General features: G+C 47.2%; 1 protein-coding gene across 19 annotated transcripts in view; it reads left to right on the forward strand.

Moving 5' to 3' along the window:
- CEP164 (centrosomal protein 164) overlaps positions 1-10,020 on the forward strand; it is a 73,096-nt gene extending 63,076 nt beyond the window's left edge. For 12 of the 19 annotated variants that reach the window (XM_082342604.1, XM_082342595.1, XM_082342597.1 and 9 more), the window contains 13 exons: positions 1,120-1,263; positions 1,703-1,786; positions 1,907-1,975; positions 2,302-2,480; positions 2,817-2,943; positions 3,287-3,354; positions 3,831-4,038; positions 5,049-5,156; positions 5,789-5,903; positions 6,342-6,686; positions 7,460-7,526; positions 8,289-8,411; positions 8,567-10,020. In XM_082342604.1, the coding sequence (XP_082198730.1) occupies positions 1,120-1,263; positions 1,703-1,786; positions 1,907-1,975; positions 2,302-2,480; positions 2,817-2,943; positions 3,287-3,354; positions 3,831-4,038; positions 5,049-5,156; positions 5,789-5,903; positions 6,342-6,686; positions 7,460-7,526; positions 8,289-8,411; positions 8,567-8,663 (1,734 nt within the window). In that variant the 3' untranslated portion in view covers positions 8,664-10,020. The other 7 variants (XM_082342598.1, XM_082342588.1, XM_082342600.1 and 4 more) reach the window with 6 other exon arrangements.
- The last annotated feature ends 14,057 nt before the right edge of the window (positions 10,021-24,077 follow it).

The following is a 24,077-nucleotide window of genomic DNA, read 5'->3' on the forward strand; positions in this document are numbered from 1 at the left end:
CACACACACACACACACACACACACGGCTCATTTCCCGGCTGGCCGGAGGGCCTGGGAAGGGGACCACCTGTGGTCAGGGGTGGTGGGAGGCTTTCTTTCCTGGCACCCTGCAATGGTGAGATCGTGTTTTGCGTTTTTACTAAAGCATTAGTTGAGGAGTGATTCCTCCCCATCATCAGGAGGCTGCACTTTGCTCTCATATTGATAACAGCCGACGTGTACTGAGCTTGTACAACGTGCCGGGCACTGTCCTAAGCTCTTTATGTATATTACATCATTTAGTCCTCACGACACCCTTAGGGGGTTCATACTCTCATTATCTCCATTTTAAAAAGAGGAAACTGAGACCTGGGGAGTGTAAGCAACTCTCCCAAGCCCACCCTGGCTAGTTAAGTAGAGGAGCTAGGATTCAAGCCAGACGGTCTGACTCCAAAGTCTTCAATTTTAACCACCCAACACCGTGCCACCAGGGTTAATAGAAATCCCAGGACACCAGGAAATAGACTGGCAAGAGCCAACCAATATTTAGATATTACCTGCCCAACTTCAGCCTTCGGTGGGAACGTTCAGTGACTTAAGTGGACCCATGCCGGCTTGCTCATGTTGGGGGTGGACGAGGGGGAGGGCTGGTGGCTGACTTTAGCCCAGAGCCAGGCCTTTACCCGGGGTTTCTAGGCTACTCCTCCAGTAACTGGGACCGGTATCCCAGACTCTTTGCACCAGGGCAAAAATAGCGGCCCGTCGTGGTGAAATGTAGTTGACTCCCTTCCCAAACCAGTTCTGCCCTTGCTGAGGAAGAGGGAGAATTTAGTAACGGTCTCTCTTCCCTTAAGGAAGGAAGGCTGGACGTGCAGGGGTGCTGGGAGAGGCCGGCTTGCACCCAGGGATTTCTCAGCACGTCTGACCAGCGTTGTTTCAGCAGCAGAGAGCCGGGGCGCAGGCTTTCTGGGGGCGGGACCTCGCCATCCTCAGCGCTCTCCTGCTCTTCTCCAAGAGCCGGCCTTAGAGGCCTGTTGGGGTCCTTGATGGCACTGACCCAAGGCTGCAGGGTGGGCTGTGGTTTTAGGGGTGGGAGGGGCGGCTGTGGTTTCCCACCGGCGGCCCCACCGTCCGTGCAGGAGAGGAAGCAGCGGGCCGAACTCCTGGGGCACCTGACGGGAGAGCTGGAGCGCCTGCGCAGGGCCCACGAGCGGGAGTTGGAGACGGTGAGGCAGGAGCAGGCCCGGCAGCTCGAGGACCAGCAGCGGTGGCTCCGGGAGCAGGTGGGGGCCCCGGACTGACGGTCGCTTGGGGCCCGCCCTGCCCGACCCTTCCACCCCGGGTAGAAAAGTGCTGGGGGCCGGCACTGCAGCAGCAGCAGACGGAGCCTGACAGCTTCAGGGGTGGGGGTCTCTCGCTGGCCATGCGCAAGCTGGGGCATCCTTGCGCTTTTGTTTTCTGGGCCAGGGAGCATCCCCAGGACTAGAGGCGGAGGTCAGCAGCCCCAGGGCCTCGGGGTTGGCGCCTTCGCCTCTCCTCGCCCCCGCTGAAATAGACGAGAGGTGGGGCGCTGCTGGGAGGTCATGGGGGCAAGTGGGGGAAGCCAGCCCAGCTTGGAGCAGGTGGTATGGGGTGGTAGGTCACAAACCCCTCCTGCTGCTCAGCGCATGCCTGTGCTCTTGCTACGCTCATGTCTTTCTCTCCACCTACACTTCTGTGCAGGAAAGGAAACTCCAAGATTTAGAGGTGGAGCTTGACACCAGAACCAAGGATGTCAAGGCCAGATTGGCTCAGCTGGATGTCCAGGTGCGGGAGCGGGGGCGGAGGACAGGCTCTCGGGGACCCTGGACCTTGGAGTCAGCTTGCCCAGGAGAGGACCTGGGCTCCGGAGATGGCCAGATGGCCGGTCCTTTCCTTCGCCCGCAGGAGGAGGCCGCCCGGAAGGAGAAGCAGCAGCTCCTCGATGTGCAGAGGCAGTTTGCGCTGGAGAGCGAGGTTTGCCGGCCTCTCCTGTCCTCCCTCCTCTATCTCCCCTTCCCCCACCCCTTTGTTCGTTCACCTGATCTGTCCACGGAATTGGGTTCCAGACTATGTTGGCTGCTATCGCACCAATAGCCCCAGTGTGTGGGACCAGCTCAGGAGCCGCCGGGGGTGGGGCTGGTGGGGGACACTGACGCCGAAGGCAGACACAGGCCTTCAGTGTGCCTGGTTCCATCCTCTCCCTATTGCTCTTCCCTGGTGTCTGGTGCTGCCCGCTCCCTGCCTTCCCCGCCCCCACCCCCCACGTCTCTGGGTGTGTCTCTCTTTCCTCCTGCCCCCAGGAAGCCGCAGCCGCCCATCAGCACCTGGAGGAGGCAAAGAAGGAGCACAGCCACCTGTTGGAGTCAAACCGGCAGCTCCGAAGAATTCTCGAGGAGCTCCAGGCCCGCAAGTTGGAGCTGGAGTCCCAGGTGGATTTGCTGCAGACCCAGAGTCAGAGGCTGCAGAAGCATGTCAGGTGGTCTGTACCCCTGCATTTAGCCACCCCTACTGCCTCTCGCCTGCCCTCTGACCTCTGCTGCTCATGGGCCCTGTCTACTTACGGCCCAGTTAACAGGCAGAGGTGGAGCCAGGTGGAGGGGCTGCGTTTTGTAGGGAGCCGGGGCTGTGAGTAGCCGGGGGTCCCTGGTTCTACTGTTCACGCCCCAGCTCTGCCTCCAGGGTCTTTGACAGGAGTGAAGGGATGGAGATGGTTCTCTTCCCTTCCCCCCAGGAGCCCTGACAGTGTGCTGCCTGGCCTGCTTCATCATGTGACCCTGCCTCCCCCCCCCCCGCCCCCCCTCGTCTCCCACCACAGTGACCTGGAGGCCAAAGCTCAGAGGAAGCAGGACTTGTTGAAAGAGCTGGCGGTAGAGGAGAGTAATGCTTCCCCACGTTTTGAGCCTGATCTCCACATTGAGGACCTGAGGAAATCCCTTGGGACAGTGAGCTTTTCTGTGCCTTGGAAGGGTCAGGGTGGCTGGGCTAGGGCAAGGCTCCAGGCACCAGGAGGGGGTGGGCCTCCAAGAGTGCACCGGGAGGGGGTGGGGCACCGGGGCGTGGGGCTCCTGGAAGGGTCCTGGCTCTGTTCTGCATAGAACCTTAGCCTCCTGTTCTTATCATTCCTAGTCCCCTTCTCCATCAGTCAGATTATGTCTGTAAGTGAATAGCCCAGTGGCTGGCAGAACCATTTCTGCGTCTGGGCCACTAGGAGGGACTTCGGGGTCCTTTGAGCCTGTAGTGTATCTGATGTTACATTCAATGGGCCTTTTCTACTGTGTGTCCTAGAACCAGACTAAAGAGGTATCCTTTTCCCTCTCCCAGAGCAAGGAGGAGACCGACTTGTCCTTGGACAGGTGAGTTCCAATAACCTGTCTTATTCTGCGTTGAGGATGCCAGGAAGGGGAAGTGAGTGCCTGCGTCACAGAGCCGGGGTGGACTGAAACGTGATAGCGGTCTCCAGGGGGGCTCGGTTCAGGGAAGGGCACCTGGGTGCCTGAGGAATCGTCTCTGACAAGCCAAGAAGGTGCCCATGGTGATCTCTGGCATCTGCTGACCTCTGCTTGTGGGTCAGGCTGATGGGAGTGTCTGGCCATCTCTGGAGGCCTCAGGCACGCTCCCTTTCAGAGTCAGGGTGGGAGGACTCAGTGCAGCACGTGCCCCGCACACTGTGGGTATTTAGTGGCGACGTCCCCGCACTCTGCCCGGCCCCAGCACCGCAGTCTGTGCTCAGGATGGGCATCTGCTGGGGAAGTGGTTGTGACCCACAGCAGGGGTTCTCAGAGAGTGTGTTTCCCCCTCCAACCCCCCGCCCTGGCCTGTCCCCCCGCAGCGCCCGGCACTACCTCTCTGCCGAGGGGGTAGCTCTCCGCAGCGCCAAGGAGTTCCTGGTCCGGCAGACGCGCTCCATGCGGAGGCGGCAGACGGCTCTGAAGGCCGCCCAGCAGCACTGGCGCCACGAGCTGGCCAGCGCTCAGGAGGCGGCCAAAGACCCGCCAGGCACCAAGGCCCTGGAGGACATGTGCAAGGACCTGGAGGAGGTCAGGAGCCCGGGGGAGGGCCTGCCAGACGTGTGGGGGAGGCCTAGGGCAGCCGGCAGCACCCCCTTTGGGCTCGCCCTCAGTTGATCATTCTGGTGACTCCACGAGAGTGGTCACATGGGCTTTGGGGTCACTGGACAAGTCTAGGGAGACCAGACAGGAGATACAGGATACGATCTCCACGAGGATGGAAGCTTCCTTACATTTACGTGCCAGGGCAGTGTGTGGAATGCTTTCTCTAATAGGAAGTCATTTGGGCCTCACAATATCCATAGATGATGTGCAAGGTAGTAGTGGTATTCCCATTTTCTAGGGGAAGAGGAGAGAAGTTCCACAGTGCTTGGCCATTCCATCACACTCAAGACTTCACTCATAAGTGAAAATCTTTTGAGCACACTCTGCATAAGCTTGAGTTACTTCTCTGTTTTCCTTCTCTGAGACCTTAATTTGCAATGAAAAGGCAGAGACTTCGTGGTTATTATCAGTGGGATCACAGCTCTCTCTGCCATTCGAGGGTCTTGGCAGACGATCATACCTGGTCCCTTAGAATTCTGATGGTGCTCAGAGCTGGTGAGTGAGCTGTGGCCCCTAAGCCTGGCTGGGGGGTGGCAGAGGGCAAGAGGCTGGTCCCTATAGAGGGGCAGCCTTCCCAGTGACATCTACATGCTACCCCCAGGCCCTGTCATTGCTCTGCTGAATCCTTCCCGATGCTGCTGCTGATAGTATTGGTAGTTGGAGCAGTGATAATAATAACCATTTGGTTAACAGTAACCATTTGAGAATTTATTAGGAGTGGGCATAGTGGAGGGCACATAGCATACTCTCTTCTTTTCTCACGACCTTATGAGAAGTAGTATTTCTGTTTTTTAGATGAATATCCAGACTGAGAGTTCAGTGATTTGTTCAAGATCACCCAGATCAGCCAGCCTACAAACGGCAGAGCTGGGCCTCCGGCATCTGCCTGTGTGGTTAGCCACCATCTTTCTCCTCCCCTTTCTTCCTGGCTGCAGGAGACCAGGCACCTGGATGAGATGAAGTCAGCCATGCGGAAAGGCCACGACCTGCTGAAGAAAAAGGAGGAGAAGCTGCATCAACTGGAGTCTTCTCTCTGGGACGAGGTGCAGCCCAATTGCTGCCATGGCCTCCCTCCTCCATTCCTGGGCTTCAGTTGGGTTCTTTGGTCCTGTGTCGGGACAGCTGGGCTGCTAGGGCCCAGGATTGGCAGTAGGCTTAGGGCTTCTGGGCTGGTGAAAACGGCAGTGGCTTCAGCTTTGAATTTGTTGAACACATCTGGGGCTTTGGATGTCTGTGCTGGGTGGTCCTGAGCAGACCCGGAGCTGCTTCCTGAAGGTTCTTGGGAGAGGACTGGCCCCTGTCCTGGTGCCCGAGGAGAAGTTTGCCCCGGGTGTCAGGAATAGAGGCTCCTAGAAGGTTTCCCTACCTTCCCTGGGGCCTTGTAGCCTGTCCCCCAGATGCCAGAGGTGTAGTTACAACAGGAGGGGAGCTTAGGTGGAGAGACACCATGGGGAGTGTTTACTGGGGGGAAGGGTTGGGGTCTGCCTGGTCCTGGTGGCCCCACTGCCCTATCTTTGGAGGCTGAGTTCTCGTAGCCTCACCTGTAAGGCAGCCTATATGACGTGCCTCTCCTAGAACTTTGGGCCCAGAGAGCCTACCCACCAAGTCCTCAGGTGTCACGAGGGCAGTGGGCAGAAAGCACAGGGCAAGTCCTTACTGCCGCTTCACCCACCAGGCTTCAGATGAAGACACTCTGAGAGGACCCCCCACCAAGAAGGTGGTGACCTTTGACCTCAGCGACCTGGAAGACGGGAGCAGTGACAGTTCCGAATCCTGCCCCCTGCCTCACAGTGAGTGGGGTATCCATGGGGAACGGAGGTGCAGCTCCTCCCTGCGTGGCGGGCGTCCGGGGGCCGGCGTCTGGAGCAGGTGCTCAGCAGACGCTTGGGCAGCAGTGAGCCCTCTGGGCTTCCCAGCGTGCAGGGTCCTCGCAGTGAGACAGGGGTCCCTCTTAGCCTGTCCCTCCTGGTGCCGCCCCCCGCCCTCCCGGGGAGGCTCTCCTCCCTCTGCAGCTGTGGCCTACAAAGGGGTGGCGGGCCTCGCCCTGGGGATGCGCTTTCTCTCGGCCAGCTTCCTGTCTGGAACACAGAAGCCCTGGAGCTTTTGTTGGGAGGACCGGGGAAGGGGTGGGGATGTGGGCCGGTAGGATGCACAGTGCCAGCTTGGCCTGGGCCATTCCAGGGCCCCGAGCCCGAGTCCTGCGCCACCCTCTGCCTCTTCCCTTTCAGTCGGCCCGACCCCGAGGCCCACTTTCCCCAACAAGATCCACTACCTGAGCAGCTCCCTGCAGCGGATCAGCAGCCAGCTCACCGGTGTCCTCCACGTGCTGGACAGCCTCGACACCCAGCCTCCGCCGCTTTTCACCTCCGCGCCCGCACCGCTCCCCACCCAGGCCTCCAGGAGCGCCCCCGCTCCCTCCTACCCCTCCCTGGCCCGGGTCTCAGCCTCATCCCCGGCTCCACCCACGTCCACTCAGTGGGCCTGGGACCCAGAGCTGGGCCCCCGGCTCTCCTCCTCCGTGGCTCAGTCCGTGGACGACTTCCTGGTGGAGAAGTGGCGCAAGTATTTTCCAAGTAAGCCTCCCTCTAGGCCATGTGTGGTTCTGGGCTCAGCCTCCCTGCCTTCCTCCTCTGCCTACGCCTCACCCCCAACTTTGGCATGGCCCATTGACTCCATGGCGGGTGCCTGAGAGGACCTTGCTGCTTGCCCTGTGGCTGGAGGCCCTATGTGTCTTGCCGGTTTACCGGATGGGGCCTTTACGATGGATTCTAGAGCTCAGCCGAACCTAGGAGGTCACTGTTGTCAGTGTCATGATCGCTGCCATCTTGTGTGTTATATATATTATGGGCTAGGCATTTTTATATGGTTTTTCATTTAGTCCTTATATTAACCCTCTGAGGTTATAATATTTATTCCCATTTTACAGATGGCGAAACTGAGACTCAGAGGTTAAGTATTGATAATATGCTCCAGGGTACCCAGGGAGTGAGCAACAGACTGGGTTTTGACCCCATGTCTCTGTGACTCCAGGGTTCATGACCCCTTGGCTGTATGTGGCCTCCCCTGGTCTCATAGCCCTGCTAAGGAATGTGAAAAGCCATAAAAAGTTATTTGAAGGAAAAAGTTCGTCTCCTTATCCCGACCCAAATTGAAAATAATTTCAGTTTTAGAAATAAAATAAATAGGACCATTCCTGGCCATCCTCTGTCTCTCACCTCCAACCACAGAAGCTTTTCCTGTTTTTGTTTGGGGGGCAGTGCCTTTGCAGTTTCTCGGGGAAGGCAGGAGGGGGCTGGCTCAGGTGAACCGCTGCCCATTTCTGAACGCTTTCCTCCCACTTTTCCAGCTGGCATCCCGTTCCTCAGCAGTGGCCCTGCCCCCCTGGAAAACAGGCTGGGGTATGTGTCTGCCAGGTAAGCCTCCCTGTGGGCTCCGGGTGGAGCCACACCGTTCAGCCGCTCGCTGCAGCTCCCTGGGCAGGTGGGACCTGTGAGGGGACCAGCACTCCCTGTCACATCACCCAGAGCGGTTAGGCAGGTCCCCAGGCCACAAAGCTGCCTGGCTCTGCGGTGCAGCTCCACAGCCAGAGAAAAGTCCCAACCAATGAGGTCCCAGTGGGGCCCGGCGGGCCTTACCTGATCCAGCCGTGTGAGGAAGCTGCCCTGTGGCACCTTGGGGAGAAATGGGCCCCTGGTGGGACCCTGCCCCTTCCAGCCCTGGAGTGTGGCCTTCATCTCTTGCCCCTGAGCTCTCTGTCTGCATCACACGGCTCCCTTCTTCCCCCAGGCCCGCTGAGCAACATCTGGAGTGAGAGGGGGCGCCCTGTGGGGGGAGACAGATGGGCAATTATTGAAACCTGTTATTAGTTTCCCATTCATCTTATTCCTTACCGAATGTAGCCCCTGATGTATCCCTGCAGGCCCCCAGCCATAAGTACAAGCCCTCTCACCCTTTGGCCAACTTGGGAGCTGCTGCTGGGAAGGTATTTGAGTCGATAGAGGGGGAAGCTTTTGCAGATGAGATTGGCTGGGAACAGGCAGCTGTGGGAGCCTTGCCGTCAGGAGCATTCACCCTTTTGGAAACAGATGCTCCTCATCCCCGAGGGGCATTCATGCCTTGCTCCAGAAACCACACCCAACCCTCTGGCACTCCTGCCTTCTCTGCCCTCCCCGCAGTGAGCAGCTCCGCCTCCTGCAGCGTCCCCCCTCCCAAGTCCCCGAGGTGGGCAGCGCCAACTTCCAGGACATGATCGAGGCTCACCGCAAGTGGCTGGAACATTACAAGAATGACCCCAAGTCGTATCTTTTTAGCTGCTGTCCAAACCCTGATCCCTTCTTACTGTAACTGCCAAGGTGTGTGGGCCCTGGGGGTGCGAGGAGGACCCCGTTTGGCCTGTGACCCTTCCCCAGGTGTGCTCAGCTGACTGCAGAGTTTTCCTTCACCTTGTGGCCAGACATCTCTTCTCCTTGATGCCCAAGCCAACGGCTGGTTCCGGCCTCCTGCAGCTGGGCCTGGATGAGAACAACAGACTGAAGGTGTATCGCTACTGAGGCCCTGAGCTGGTGGGGGGGCACAGCCTGGCCTCTCCTGCGTCCAGACCAAGTGCCCGAGTTGCTGCCTGCACTTTACTCCCTCTGATAAAGTGTTCTCCCGTCCCCTCTTTGCTGCTTGCCTCACTCAGAACCTAGAGGAACCACGGGGAACCGGCGGCGATGGGGGGATGGGGGAAAGGATGGTATGACCAGAAACAGTAAGCCGCCGCCTGAGACCATGTAACACATCTCGGGCTGCCCTGTGTGACTCCTGCGGACTGGCAACACTGACGTGGGGCAGTGGGGACAGGGGCACCTTCAGGAGAAGGTGGCACTGGAGGAGCTGCCTCCTTCAGAGGCCAGGGGACTCCTTTGGAGCGGAGTTGGTCTCTCGGACCTGCAGGGCCTGCTTGGAGCTCCCAGGGTCACGTGTGTGGTCCTTAATTCGCCAGAACAAAGCCCCCCTGGAGTGTCTGTACCCTGGGACACTCTAATACCTCAGCCTTGTAGAGATCAGACTTTTTTAAAAAAAATGTCCCCTTTCTTGAATGTTCTCTCTCTTTTGACTCTCTCAGTATTGGGCCCAGAGCTCTGCGGGAGGTGGCTGGAGGCTGGCCCCAGAAGTTTTGCTGCCTGTTTGTTTGTCTTCCCTCTGCTGGCCCTGGGGCTGTCCTCAGGAGCACTCCCTTCCCCTTCCCCAGAGCATCCCAGCTAGATTCTCAGGGCTCAAGTACCCAACTATCAGGAAGCCAACAAGCCATAGGAAAAGTCTGGGATGGCTCTGGTCCTCACCTTGGCTTTCTCTTCCCGGACCACCTTGGGTATACACAAGGGTTGTTTCCATCTGTCTTTTCCAGCTGTGCCACCGCCCACCCCATCCCCCTGCCGCCCCTCCTCAGAGCTTGGAGACTTGTTCTGAAGGAGGTGAGGGGCCTGGCCTTGGCAGGGAGGGATCAAGTGCCAGTGGGAGCTGCTGCCATTCTGGCACAGCATCCTGCAGCCCCACCTCCCATCAGTGGGCTCCTCGGGGGGACATGCAGGGGATGTTCAACATCTGCCCCATTGTTTAAATAAAATGCCCCCATTTTTCTTGTCTTGAAAGCTGTGGGGTTGCCCTTGCATCTCCAATGCATAGAAACCAACTCTCCAGCCTCCCACGCTCGTTTCTCTGTCATGGGATAAGAAACTAAGATCCAGTTGGCTTGTTTACCCCCAGACACTTTTTCGGCATCAGCCTACGACATAAAACATCCGTTTTGTTATTTGGTTCATTCTGTGTGCTTTGGGAATAGCTCATACGTTACAACCAACTCTGGTGACAATCCTGTGTTTTTTACCTCAATTAAATCTCTGCAGGTCCAGTTGCTACAAGGCAGTTGTGTGAATATGTCTCCTTTTTGAAGGACTTTGCCTCCTGCTTAAAAATACAGGGAGGGAAATTAATATTCACAGAACACCTAGGTATCGGATCTACTCACACGACAAACCTGTGATGTAGATAGTTTTAGCTCCATTTCTATGGATGAGAAAAACCAAGCCTCAGAGATCTTTAAGTGCCTGAGGTCCTGGAGGAAGCAGTTGAGTTCCCTATAAGCGCAGAGCCTCATACCCCATCGCTGTGCCCTGAGAGCTCCCGTCCCAGTGGGGAAGTGCCCCAGCCTCCCGACTCCACCTACCGGCCCCGAGACTCACTGTGCCATTTCCCAAAGGCCGCTCGTCGTCGTTGTTTTCCCCATGCAGACAAATGAACAGTAAGTCCCCTGAAGTCCTAGGCTGGCAAAGTTAGGTGAGTTTTTCCTGCTCCAGTGGTGTGAACAGCCTTCGTAGTCTTGGATTTGTAGCAACAAAATTGCTAGAAGAACCAACTGAGAATCAGGTCGTGTTTCATGGACTCGCAAAAGAAAACCGACTTAAAGACAAAACATACAAAGGAACCCAGCCCCTCTGTGTCCCAGTGTCCAAGCCGCTCTGAGAACCAGAAGGAGGAAGGCGCGGAGAGGAGCCTGCGGGTGACTCGTTTAGCCCACTCAGATCTCACAGTGGAGGGAGCAGCCCAGAGAGATCACGGGAGAGGCCAAAGGTGCAGTCTGCGGGGCGGAGGCGGGACCAGATCTGAGCAGTCCTGACTCCTAGCCTGGGGCTTAAGGAAAGAGTATTTTTAAAAGGGTATTTATTTTGAATAGGCTCTGAGTTCACATGGCTCAATAGTCAAATGGTACAAGAGCCCATCCGTGGGCCGTTTCCTCGAAGGTAACAAATATACCAGTTCTTTCTGGAGATTTTATGTAAATACAAGAAAGAATGGAGGCTGTTCTGACTCTTCCCTTTGACTGGTGGGGTAAGGGTCATTCCTCCTGTGGGGCCCAGGCAGTTGCCCAAAGCTCTTCTGTAAGATGTTCATTGCCTCTTAAGGGAGCAACGCTGGGCATGATAATAGCCCCTCCACACACACACACAAACTTCCACACACAATGGCAGTATGGGGGTGGGAAAATAACCCTGGCCTTAGGACACCTGGGTTTACTTCTGGCTCTGACATCTACAAGCTCTGTGACCTGAGCAAGTCCTTTCTGGGCCCATGTCTTCCCTGGTCAAAAGCTCGAAGCCCAAATCCAGAGTCCAGGGACAAAGCAGGGTAGCTGCCTCAGATTCGGTGACTGAGGGGCCTGCCTTGGGTGGAGAGCTGCCCTCATCCAGAGAGGGACTGAATGCGTCCAGTGGCCTAATATAGGCCTCAGGTGGGGAGGGGTGCTGGCAGGGGTTGCCCATACCTCCAGCAGCTTCTTTGGGGGAGGTGGGGAAGTGATGGTTAAAAAAAATGGAGCACCTACCATCACCAGTGCTGATGAATTGGAACGTCTCCTCATTCATCCTTGAACCTTCTGCATCTCCAACCTACCTCTCCGGCCTCCCTGCTTAGCTTTGCCATCTCCAGCAGGTATGTAGACAGAGGGCCCAAGTGAAGGGCAGTGTTAACACCATTTGCCATCATGGAGGAGAGGGGCATCTACTCTTGGGGTGGGGGGTCTCACTCAGGTTTAAAGGCAGTGGGGGTGTGAATCAAAGGTTCCCACTTTATCCTCTCTGTGCCTTGATTTTCACACCTGTAAAATGGGGTTAACAGCGGTATCTAGCCCAACGTAACAACAAAAATACCAAACAACCCAATTGAAAAATAGGCAGAAGACCTAGACATTTCTCTAAAGAAGACATACAGAGATGCTCATCATCACTAATTACTAGAGAAATGCAAATCAAAAGTACAATGAGGTACCACCTTACACCAGTCAGAATGGCCATCATTAAAAAGTCTACAAACAATAATTGCTGGAGATGGTGTGGAGAAAAGGGAACCCTCCTACACTGTTGGTGGGAATGTAAATGGGTGCAGCCACTATGGAAAACAGTATGGAGGTTCCTCAAAAAACTAAAATTAGAGTTGCCATATGATTCAGCAATCCCACTCCTGGGCATATATCTGTACAAAACTATAATTCAAAAAGATACATGCACCCCTATTTTCATAGCAGCACTATTTACAGTAGCCAAGACATAGAAACAACATGTCCATCAACAGATGAATGGATAAAGAAGATGTGGTATATATATACAATGGAGTACTACTCAGCCATAAAAAAAGAATGAAATAATGCCATTTGTAGCAACATGGATGGACCTAGAGATGATCATACTAAGCAAATTAAGTCAGACAGCAAAAGACAAATACCATATGACATCACACTTATATGTGGAATCTAAAATATGACACAAGTGAACATATCTATGAAACAGAAACAGACTCACAGGTAAAGAGAACAGACTTGTGGTGGCCAAGGGGGAGATGGGGTGGGGGAGGGGTGGAGTAGGAGTTTGGGATTAGCAGATGCAAACTAGTATATATAGGATGGATAAACAGCTAGGTCCTACTGTATAGCACAGGGAACTATATTCAATATCCTGTGATAAACCATAATGGAAAAGAATATGAAAAAGAATATATGTATAACTGAATCACTTTGCTGTACAGCAGAAATTAACACAACATTGTAAATCAACTATACTTCAATAAAACTAAAAAAAAATTAAAGACGATTTAAAAATAGCAGCATCTAGCCCATAAAATGGTTATGAGGATTAAAGAAGTTAATCCATATAAAGTTCTCAGTGTTCAACACGCAGTAAGGGGAATGATGTCACCAAGATGGTGACATAGGGTGTTCCTGACTTTGCCCCCCACCACAAGAGCAACTAACAGCTATCCACGGACAAGACACCACTGAGAGAATCCTAGAACCCGGGAGCAAGGATGAAGCACCTTCTGTACCACAGAGACCCAGGCAGACCACACTGGGGGGGGGGGGTGGGTGGGAAGAGGGTAAGAGGAGCAGCTACACACTGACCACATTGCCCCTCCCCCAGGTCAGCACAGCCCGCCCCACACCGAGAGGTCTCCCTTGGGCCTATGGTTCCTCCAGAGGGAAAAGAGAGTCCAGGGGTGACATTCAGCACCCCCAGAATTGTGGGTCATTTCATGGGAGCCCTGGTTTCACCCCCTTGGATTGCAGGGGACTCTGTGGGGCTCAACCACTGGGAATCTGATGGTGATGGAGAAGGGAGAGAGGCCTCCAGCACTGGGTCTTGGCAGACCAAATTCCCACTTGCAGAGCCCACATAGTAGTCCCAACCTGTGTCTTTGCTCATTTGCAGAACAAGTCGATGATGCAGTGTGACCAGGGAACTTGGTGGGGTGCAGGTCTGCACGACTCAGCTCCTCAAATGAGGAGTTCTGCAGTCCCTGGAGCCTGGTCGGCTCACTTCCAGGCAGAAGAGCTGAGTCGTAGCCCCACCAGCTGTGGTGTGCCTCCCAGCCCCTCCCAACCAGAAGGCCTCCTTGGGAAAATCTGGGAGTTATCAGAAGCGGCCTCCCAGTCCCGCCCAGGCAGGAGAACAGACATAGCCCTACTGGCTGCCAGTTTGGCTCTTGGTCCATCTAACAGGAAGCGTTGCTGAGAACACCTGGAAGCTGCTACGTAATCCAGCAACGCTTGAGTCCAGAGGCAGGGGGCAGAGCTGATCACCCCCAGAGCAAAGCCAGTAGCCCTGTTGGACCAGGGAACTTGGGGCACAGGTCAGCTTGAGTCAAGACCACAAAGAGCCTTAATGGCCTTGGAGCTGTTCTCCCAGCTCCTGGACAGAGAAACTAATTCATAGCCCCACTTATTGCTGAATACAGCCTTTAGCCCACCTGACCAGGGAACCCTCCCAGAGCACATGAGAAGCTGCATAGCCCATCCAACAGCCCTGCTTACAGTGGCACTTGGACAGAGAGCACAGCCTGTGGCTTTCCTTGTCTACAGAGCAAAACTGGTGGCCTCACCTGACCAGGATATTCCGTGCACAATCTTGCCTGATTTGGGTCCTCAAGCAATGAGCCATGCAAGCCCTGGGTCCCATTCTGCTGTCCCACAAGGGCAAGAAAGCTAATTCATAGCCCCACCAACTGCTGAGTATAGCATCCAGTCCCAACTGTGTAGGAAGCCTGACCAGAGAATTCAGGCAATGACAGAGCCCATCCTACAGCCTCATTTGGGTAGGGAACCATGCCAGCAATCTTATCCAGCTGTTCTTAGCCAGTGGCATCCCCCTTCCCCAACTTCAGAGCTTAAACAGTTGCCTCACACAAAAATAGATCCTAGTAGCAGGCCCCACCAGCAGATACATCCAGAAATCCAAACTGAGCTGAGAAGTGAACTGTCTCTGCCAAAGCAAACTTGCAAATTCTGGAAGAAGAGACCACTTACTCAAATGGGAAGATATCAACATAAGGAATCAATGACCAAGAAAAATCAGATAAATATGAGACCACCAAAGGAAACTAATACAGTTCTAAAAACTGACCCTAGAGAAATGGAGATCTATGTTCTGTCAGACAAAGAATTCAGAATACTGCTCTTAAGGCAGTTTAGTGAGTTACCAGAACACACAGATGACTAAATGGAATTAGGAAAACAATGCATGAACCCAACAAGTTCAGCAACGAAATAGAAACCATCCAAAAAAAAAAAAAAAAAAAGAAAAGAAAAAAGAAATCCTAGAGCTGAAAAATACAATTGAAGAATTCAATAGGGAGTAGAAAAGCAGACTCAGTCATGCAAAAGAAAGAGTCAGCAACCTGGAAGATAGGAAATTTGTAACTGTCCAGTCAGAGGAGCAAAAAGAAAAAAAAAAAAAGAGTGAAGAAAGCCTATAGAACTTATGAGACACAAGGAAAAGAAACAGCATTTACATTATGGGAATTCTGGAAGGATAAAAAGAGAAATGGATAGAAGGTATATTTAAAGCAATAATGGCTGAAAACTTCCCAAAGAAGGGGATAGAAATAGACATCCAGATCCAAGAGAATCTCAAATAAGTTGAACCTGAATAGGGCTACACTGAGACACATTATAATTAAGTTGTCAAAAGTCAAAGACAAAGAAAGAATTTTAAAAGCAGCAAGAAAAAAGAGGAGTTACATATAAGGGAACCCCCGCAAGACTGTTGGCAAATTTCTCAACAGACACTTTTCAGGTCAGAAGAGAATGGGATAAAATATTCAAAATATTGAAAGGGGAAAAAAAAACTGTCAACCAACAGTACTATACCCGGTGAAACTCTCCTTCAGAAATGAAGGAGGGATAAAGACTTTCCTGAACAAACAAAAGCTGAGAGAATTCATCACCATTAGCCCTGCCTTATAAGAAAAATTAAAAGGAATTTTTTGAGTGGAAATAAAAGGACTCTAATTAATATCATAAGAACTCAGAAGGCAGTGTAAATCTCAGTGGTAATAGTAAATAAATAGTCAAAGTTAGATTCAATAATGTGGTAATGGTGGTGTGTAATTCACTTACAACTCTAAAAGTTAGAAAACAAATGTAGTAAAAATAACCATAACAACAATAATCTGTTACTAGTTATACAATGAAAAATATGTAAATTGTAACTTCAATACTCTAAAATATGAGAGGGAGGAGAAGTAAAAGTGTAAAGCTTGGGAATTCTATTGAAGTTAAGTTGTTACAATTTTAAGGTATTTTCTTTAAGCCTCATGGTAACCACAAGGGAAAAACCTATAGTAATTACACAGAACAACATAAAGAAGTCAAAGTATTCTTTACCACAAGATATCAAAACACACAAAAAGACAGCAGGATAAGAAACAAGGAGCAATGGATCTAGAAAACAATTAACAAAATGGCAGCAGTAAGTCCTTACTTATCAATAATTACTTTAAATGAAAACAGACTAAACTCTTCAATCAAAAGACGTAGAATGGCTGAATGGGTTTTTTTTAAAAAAAGATCCAATGATATGCTGCCTACAAGAGAGTCATTTTAGCCTTAAAGACACACAGACAGTGAAGGGATGGAAAAACGTTTCAAGCAAATTGTAAGAACAACAACAACAAAGCAGGGGTAGCTATACTTATATCAGACAAACAGACTTTAAAAATGGTAAAAATAGACAAAGAAGATCATTATATAATGATCAAGGGGCCAATATATCAAGAAGATAAAACAGCTGTAAATATTTTTGTGCCCAACGTCAGAGCACCTAAATACAAAAGCAAAAGCTAAGCGTTAAAGGAGAAATAAACAGCAATACAATAATAGTTGGGGAGAGCCTCCCATCAAGCCTCTTAGATAGCCTCAATCACCAGAGGGCAGACAGCAGAAGAAAAACTACAATCCTGCAGCCTGTGGAACAAAAACCACATTCACAGAAAGATAGACAAGATGAAAAGGCAGAGGGCTATATACCAGATGAAGGAACAAGATAAAACCCCAGAAAAACAACTAAGTGAAGTGGAGATAGGCAACCTTCCAGAAAAAGAATTCAGAATAATGACAGTGAAGATGATCCAGGAACTCGGAAAAACAATGGAGGCAAAGATTGAGAAGATGCAAGAAATGTTTAACAAAGACCTAGAAGAATTAAAGAACAAACAAACAGAGATGCACAATACAATAACTGAAATGAAAACTACACTAGAAGGAATCAATAGCAGAATAACTGAGGCAGAAGAACGGATAAGTGACCTGGAAGACAGAATGGTGGAATTCACGGCTGTGCAACAGACTAAAGAAAAAAGAATGAAAAGAAATGAAGACAGCCTAAGAGACCTCTGGGACAACATTAAACGCAACAACATTCGCATTATAGGGGTCCCAGAAGGAGAAGAGAGAGATAATGGACCAGAGAAAATATTTGAAGAGATTATAGTCGAAAACTTCCCTAACATGGGAAAGGAAATAGCCACCCAAGTCCAGGAAGCGCAGAGAGTCCCATACAGGATAAACCCAAGGAGAAACACGCTGAGACACATAGTAATCAAATTGGCAAAAATTAAAGACAAAGAAAAATTATTGGAAGCAACAAGGGAAAAGCGACAAATAACATACAAGGGAACTCCCATAAGGTTAACAGCTGATTTCTCAGCAGAAACTCTATAAGCCAGAAGGGAGTGGCATGATATACTTAAAGTGATGAAAGGGAAGAACCTACAACCAAGATTACTTTACCTGGTAAGGATCCCATTTAGATTTGATGGAGAAATCAAAAGCTTTACAGAAAAGCAAAAGCTAAGAGAATTCAGCACCACCAAACCACCTCTACAACAAATGGTAAAGGAACTTCTCTAAGTGGGAAACACAAGAGAAGAAAAGGACCTACAAAAACAAACCCAAAACAATTAAGACAATGGTGATAGGAACATACATATCGATAATTACCTTAAACGTGAATGGATTAAATGCTCCAACCAAAAGACACAGGCTTACTGAATGGATGCAAAAACAAGACTCATATATATGCTGTCTACAAGAGACCCACTTCAGACCTAGGGACACATACAGACTGAAAGTGAGGGGATGGAAAAAGATATTCCATGCAAATGGAAATCAAAAGAAAGCTGGAGTAGCTATACTCATATCAGATAAAATAGACTTCAAAATAAAGAATGTTACAAGAGACAAGGAAGGACACTACATAATGATCAAGGGATCAATCCAAGAAGAAGATATAACAATTATAAATATATATGCACCCAACATAGGAGCACCTCAATACATAAGGCAACTGCTAACAGCTATAAAAGAAGAAATTGACAGTAACACAATCATAGTGGGGGACTTTAACACCTCACTTACACCAATGGACAGATCATCCAAAATGAAAATAAATAAGGAAACAGAAGCTTTAAATGACACAATAGACCAGATAGATTTAATTGATATATATAGGACATTCCATCCAAAAACAGCAGATTACACGTTCTTCTCAAGTGTGCACGGAACATTCTCCAGGATAGATCACATCTTGGGTCACAAATCAAGCCTCAGTAAATTTAAGAAAATTGAAATCATATCAAGCATCTTTTCTGACCACAACGCTATGAGATTAGAAATGAATTACAGGGAAAAAAACGTAAAAAAGACAAACACATGGAGGCTAAACAATACGTTACTAAATAACCAAGAGATCACTGAAGAAATCAAAGAAGAAATAAAAAAATACCTAGAGACAAATGACAATGAAAACACGACGACTCAAAACCTATGGGATGCAGCGAAAGCAGTTCTAAGAGGGAAGTTTATAGCTATACAAGCCTACCTAAAGAAACAAGAAAAATCTCAAGTAAACCATCTAACCTTACACCTAAAGGAACTAGAGAAAGAAGAACAAACAAAACCCAAAGTTAGCAGAAGGAAAGAAATCATAAAGATCAGAGCAGAAATAAATGAAATAGAAACAAAGAAAACAATAGCAAAGATCAATAAAACTAAAAGTTGGTTTTTTGAGAAGATAAACAAAATTGATAAGCCATTAGCCAGACTCATCAAGAAAAAGAGGGAGAGGACTCAAATCAATAAAATCAGAAATGAAAAAGGAGAAGTTACAACAGACACCGCAGAAATACAAAGCATCCTAAGAGACTACTACAAGCAACTTTATGCCAATAAAATGGACAACCTGGAAGAAATGGACAAATTTTTAGAAAGGTATAACCTTCCAAGACTGAACCAGGAAGAAACAGAAAATATGAACAGACCAATCACAAGTAATGAAATTGAAACTGTGATTAAAAATCTTCCAACAAACAAAAGTCCAGGACCAGATGGCTTCACAGGTGAATTCTATCAAACATTTAGAGAAGAGCTAACACCTATCCTTCTCAAACTCTTCCAAAAAATTGCAGAGGAAGGAACACTCCCAAACTCATTCTATGAGGCCACCATCACCCTGATACCAAAACCAGACAAAGATACTACAAAAATAGAAAATTACAGACCAATATCACTGATGAATATAGATGCAAAAACCATCAACAAAATACTAGCAAACAGAATCCAACAACACATTAAAAGGATCATACACCACGATCAAGTGGGATTTATCCCAGGGATGCAAGGATTCTTCAATATACACAAATCAATCAATGTGATACACCATATTAACAAATTGAAGAATAAAAACCATATGATCATCTCAATAGATGGAGAAAAAGCTTTTGACAAAATTCAACACCCATTTATGATAAAAACTCTCCAGAAAGTGGGCATAGAGGGAACCTACCTCAACATAATAAAGGCCATATAGGACAAACCCACAGCAAACATCATTCTCAATGGTGAAAAACTGAAAGCATTTCCTCTAAGATCAGGAACGAGACAAGGATGTCCACTCTCACCACTATTATTCAACATAGTTTTGGAAGTCCTAGCCACGGCAATCAGAGAAGAAAAAGAAATAAAAGGAATACAAATTGGAAAAGAAGAAGTAAAACTGTCAGTGTTTGCAGATGACATGATACTATACACAGAGAATCCTAAAACTGCCACCAGAAAACTGCTAGAGCTAATTATTGAATATGGTAAAGTTGCAGGATACAAAATTAATGCACAGAAATGTCTTGCATTCCTATACACTAATGATGAAAAATCTGAAAGAGAAATTATGGAAACACTCCCATTTACCATTGCAACAAAAAGAATAAAATACCTAGGAATAAACCTACCTAGGGAGACAAAAGACCTGTATGCAGAAAACTGTAAGACACTGATGAAAGAAATTAAAGATGATACCAACAGATGGAGAGATATACCATGTTCTTGGATTGGAAGAATCAACATTGTGAAAATGACTATACTACCCAAAGCAATCTACAGATTCAATGCAATCCCTATCAAATTACCAATGGCATTTTTTACGGAGCTAGAACAAATCATCTTAAAATTTGTATGGAGACACAAAAGACCCCGAATAGCCAAAGCAGTCTTGAGGCAAAAAAATGGAGCTGGAGGAATCAGACTCCCTGACTTCAGACTATACTACAAAGCTACAGTAATCAAGACAATATGGTACTGGCACAAAAACAGAAACATAGATCAATGGAACAAGATAGAAAGCCCAGAGATTAACCCACGCACCTATGGTCAACTAATCTATGACAAAGGAGGCAAAGATATACAATGGAGAAAAGACAGTCTCTTCAATAAGTGGTGCTGGGAAAACTGGACAGCTACATGTAAAAGAATGAAATTAGAATACTCCCTAACACCATACACAAAAATAAACTCAAAATGGATTCGAGACATAAATGTAAGACTGGACACTATAAAACTGTGAGAGGAAAACATAGGCAGAACACTCTTTGACATAAATCACAGCAAGATCTTTTTTGATCCACCACCTAGAGTAATGGAAATAAAAACAAAAATAAACAAATGGGACCTAATGAAACTTCAAAGCTTTTGCACAGCAAAGGAAACCATAAACAAGACGAAAAGACAACCCTCAGAATGGGAGAAAATATTTGCAAACGAATCAACGGACAAAGGATTAATCTCCAAAATATATAAACAGCTCATTCAGCTCAATATCAAAGAAACAAACACCCCAATCCAAAAATGGGCAGAAGACCTAAATAGACATTTCTCCAAAGAAGACATACAGACGGCCACGAAGCACATGAAAAGATGCTCAACATCACTAATTATTAGAGAAATGCAAATCAAAACTACAATGAGGTATCACCTCACTCCTGTTAGAATGGGCATCATCAGAAAATCAACAAACAACAAATGCTGGAGAGGGTGTGGAGAAAAGGGAACCCTCTTGCACTGTTGGTGGGAATGTAAATTGATACAGCCACTATGGAGAACAATATGGAGGTTCCTTAAAAAACTAAAAATAGAATTACCATATGACCCAGCAATCCCACTACTGGGCATATACCCAGAGAAAACCGTAATTCAAAAAGACACATGCACCCGAATGTTCATTGCAGCACTATTTACAATAGCCAGGTCATGGAAGCAACCTAAATGCCCATCAACAGACGAACGGATAAAGAAGTTGTGGTACATATATACAATGGAATATTACTCAGCCATAAAAAGGAACGAAATTGAGTCATTTGTTGAGAAGTGGATAGATCTAGAGACTGTCATACAGAGTGAAGTAAGTCAGAAAGAGAAAAACAAATATCGTATATTAATGCATGTATGTGGAACCTAGAAAAATGGTACAGATGAGCCGGTTTGCAGGGCAGAAGTTGAGACACAGATGTAGAGAATGGACATATGGACACCAAGGGGGGAAAACTGCGGTGGGGTGGGGATGGTGGTGTGCTGAATTGGACGATTGGGATTGACATGTATACACTGATGTGTATAAAATTGATGCCTAATAAGAACCTGCAGTATAAAACAACAAACAAACAAAACAACTAATACTAAACTTTAATTGGGTTATTTGTATGGAAATATGTTAATATAAATGTTTCAGACATTACATGAAATTTCTAAAAATCTTATATGTTCTGGTATAATGTTATAAGTAATAATCCTAGTTATTACTTTAAAATGTATATCTCAGAAATAACTAATTTTCTTGTCAACTGCATTATTATGAACTTTCATCAAATCTTTAACAGTGGTCATTTTAAAGTCTTTTGTCATTTACAGACAGTGCTGGGCGTACTCTGATGCTTTTGCAAATATGTTCCTATAAAAGGCTTTCATCTTCAAGAAATTCATGGAAAAGACTCTGACAAGTACAGGTTTCTGGTAACTGACTGTACTGCTGAACTGAATGAATAAGCATTTTCAGAACTCTAATGAAAAACTGATGAACTCATAAAAGTGCTAACAAAAGATCAAGATGAAAAAAAATTAATTACATGGGACTGAGTGAACTGATGAGGATGAGTATAATTTTTGTGACTTTCTGTCTGAATTAAAAAAAAAAATCCCACAAGGACTCAGAGGCAAAGAATATACAAATCAATTTTCACTGCAAAGTAAAGGAGCTGTTACAGTGGAGGATTACTGGACTGAATGTCAATATTATGACATAGTATGAGTGTGTTTCATGTTTGGTAATTGCAATCATTGTTGCTTTTGTTGTGGTCATCCATGTACAATGCTTGGTGTCAGTCTATTTATCTCTTGTAAAAATAAAATACAGTGTGTGTGTGTGTGAAAAAAAAATCAGTAGTATTTCTATATGCTAACAACAAATTATCTGAAAATGAAATATAGAAAAGATCCATTTATACAATAGCAACAAAACCAATAAAATACTTAGGGATAAACTAAGGAGGTGAAAGATCTCTATTCTGAAAACTACAAGACGTTGATTAAAGAAATTGAGGAAGACATAAATAAATGTTCATGAATTGGAAGGCTATAGTTAAAATGTCAGTACTACCCAAAGCCATCTATAGATTCAATGCAATCACTATCAAGATTTCAATGGCATTTTTACAGAAATAGAAAAACAACACTAAAGTTTATATGGAACCACAAAAACCCTGAATAGCCAAAACAATCCTGAGAAAGAAGAACAAAGCTGGAGGCATGATACTCCCTGATTTCAAACTGTATTACAAAGCTATAGTAATCAAAACAGTATGATACTGGCATAAAAATAGACAGATCAGTGGAACAGAATTTAGAACCCAGAAATAAACCCAAGCATATACAGTTAACTAATATTTACTAAGAGAGCCAAGAATACTCATTGGAGAAAAGATAATCTCTTTGATAAATGGTGCTGGGAAAATTGGATATTCACATTTAAAAGAATGAAACTAGACCCTTATCTTACACCACTCACAAAAATTAACTCAAAATGGATTAAAGACTTAAATATAAGACCCGATATCATGAAACTCCTAGAAGAAAACATAGGAAAAAACTCCTTGACATGGGCCTTGGCAATGATTTTTTGGATATGACACCTAAAGCACAGCTACAAAATAAAAAAATAAACAAGTGGGACTACACCAAACTAAAAATCTTCTGCACAGCAGAAGAAACAATAAAGTGAAAAGAACCTATGGAATGGGAAAAGATATTGTAAATCATATATCTGATAAGGGGTTAATAGCGAACATATTTAAAGAACTTATACACCTCAATAGCAAAACCCCCAATAATCCAATTAAAAATGGGCAAAATCCTGAAGAGACATTTTTTTCCCAAAGGAAAATATACAAATGACCAACAGGTACATGAAAAGATGGTCAACATTACTAAGCATTAGGGAAATGCAAATCAAACCCACAAAGAGATATCACCTTATGCCTGTTAGAACAGCCATCATCAAAAAGATGAGAGATAACAAATGCTGGCAAGAATGTGGAGAGAAAGGAACACTTGTGCATTGTTAGTGGGGTTGTAAACGGGTACAGCCACTATGGAAAACAGTAACATCAAAAAATTAAAAATAGAACTACCATATGATCCAGCAATTCCACTTCTGGGAATATTTCTAAAGGAAATGAAAACACTAACTTGGAAAGATATCTCACCCCCACGTTCAAAGCAGCATTATTTATAATAGGAAAGGCATGGGAACAACCTGAGTGTTGGATAAATGCATAGAGAAGTTGTGGTATATACATACAATGGAATACTATTCAGCCATAAAAGATTGAGGAAATCCTGCTATTTGTGACAACATGGATGGACCTTGAAGGCATTATGCTAAGTGAAATAAGTCAGATAGAGAAAGACAAATACTGTATGATCTCACTTATACGTGGAATCTAAAAAAAAAAAAAAAAAAATCAAAACTAAAACAGAAAACATTTTGGTTGTTGGACTGAGGTTCTTTGACCAGCACCAGTGCTCTGAGACTGAACCACATATGTTTTTGTTTTCATAGGAGTTATACTTTCTTACAGGTAATTATAAAGATATGAGAGTATCCATGCTAAGTGGTGAGCAGAGTGCTTAACACAGTAGACTCTCAATAAAGAGGAATATCATATGATGTCGCTTATATGTGGAATCTAAAAAAAGTGATACAAATGAACCTATTTACAGAACAGAAACAGACTCACAGACTTAGAGAATGAACTTATGGTTACCTGGGGGGAAG

This window comes from Balaenoptera borealis (assembly GCF_965194805.1).
Source record: "Balaenoptera borealis genome assembly, chromosome: 11".
Lineage (NCBI taxonomy): Eukaryota > Metazoa > Chordata > Mammalia > Artiodactyla > Balaenopteridae > Balaenoptera > Balaenoptera borealis.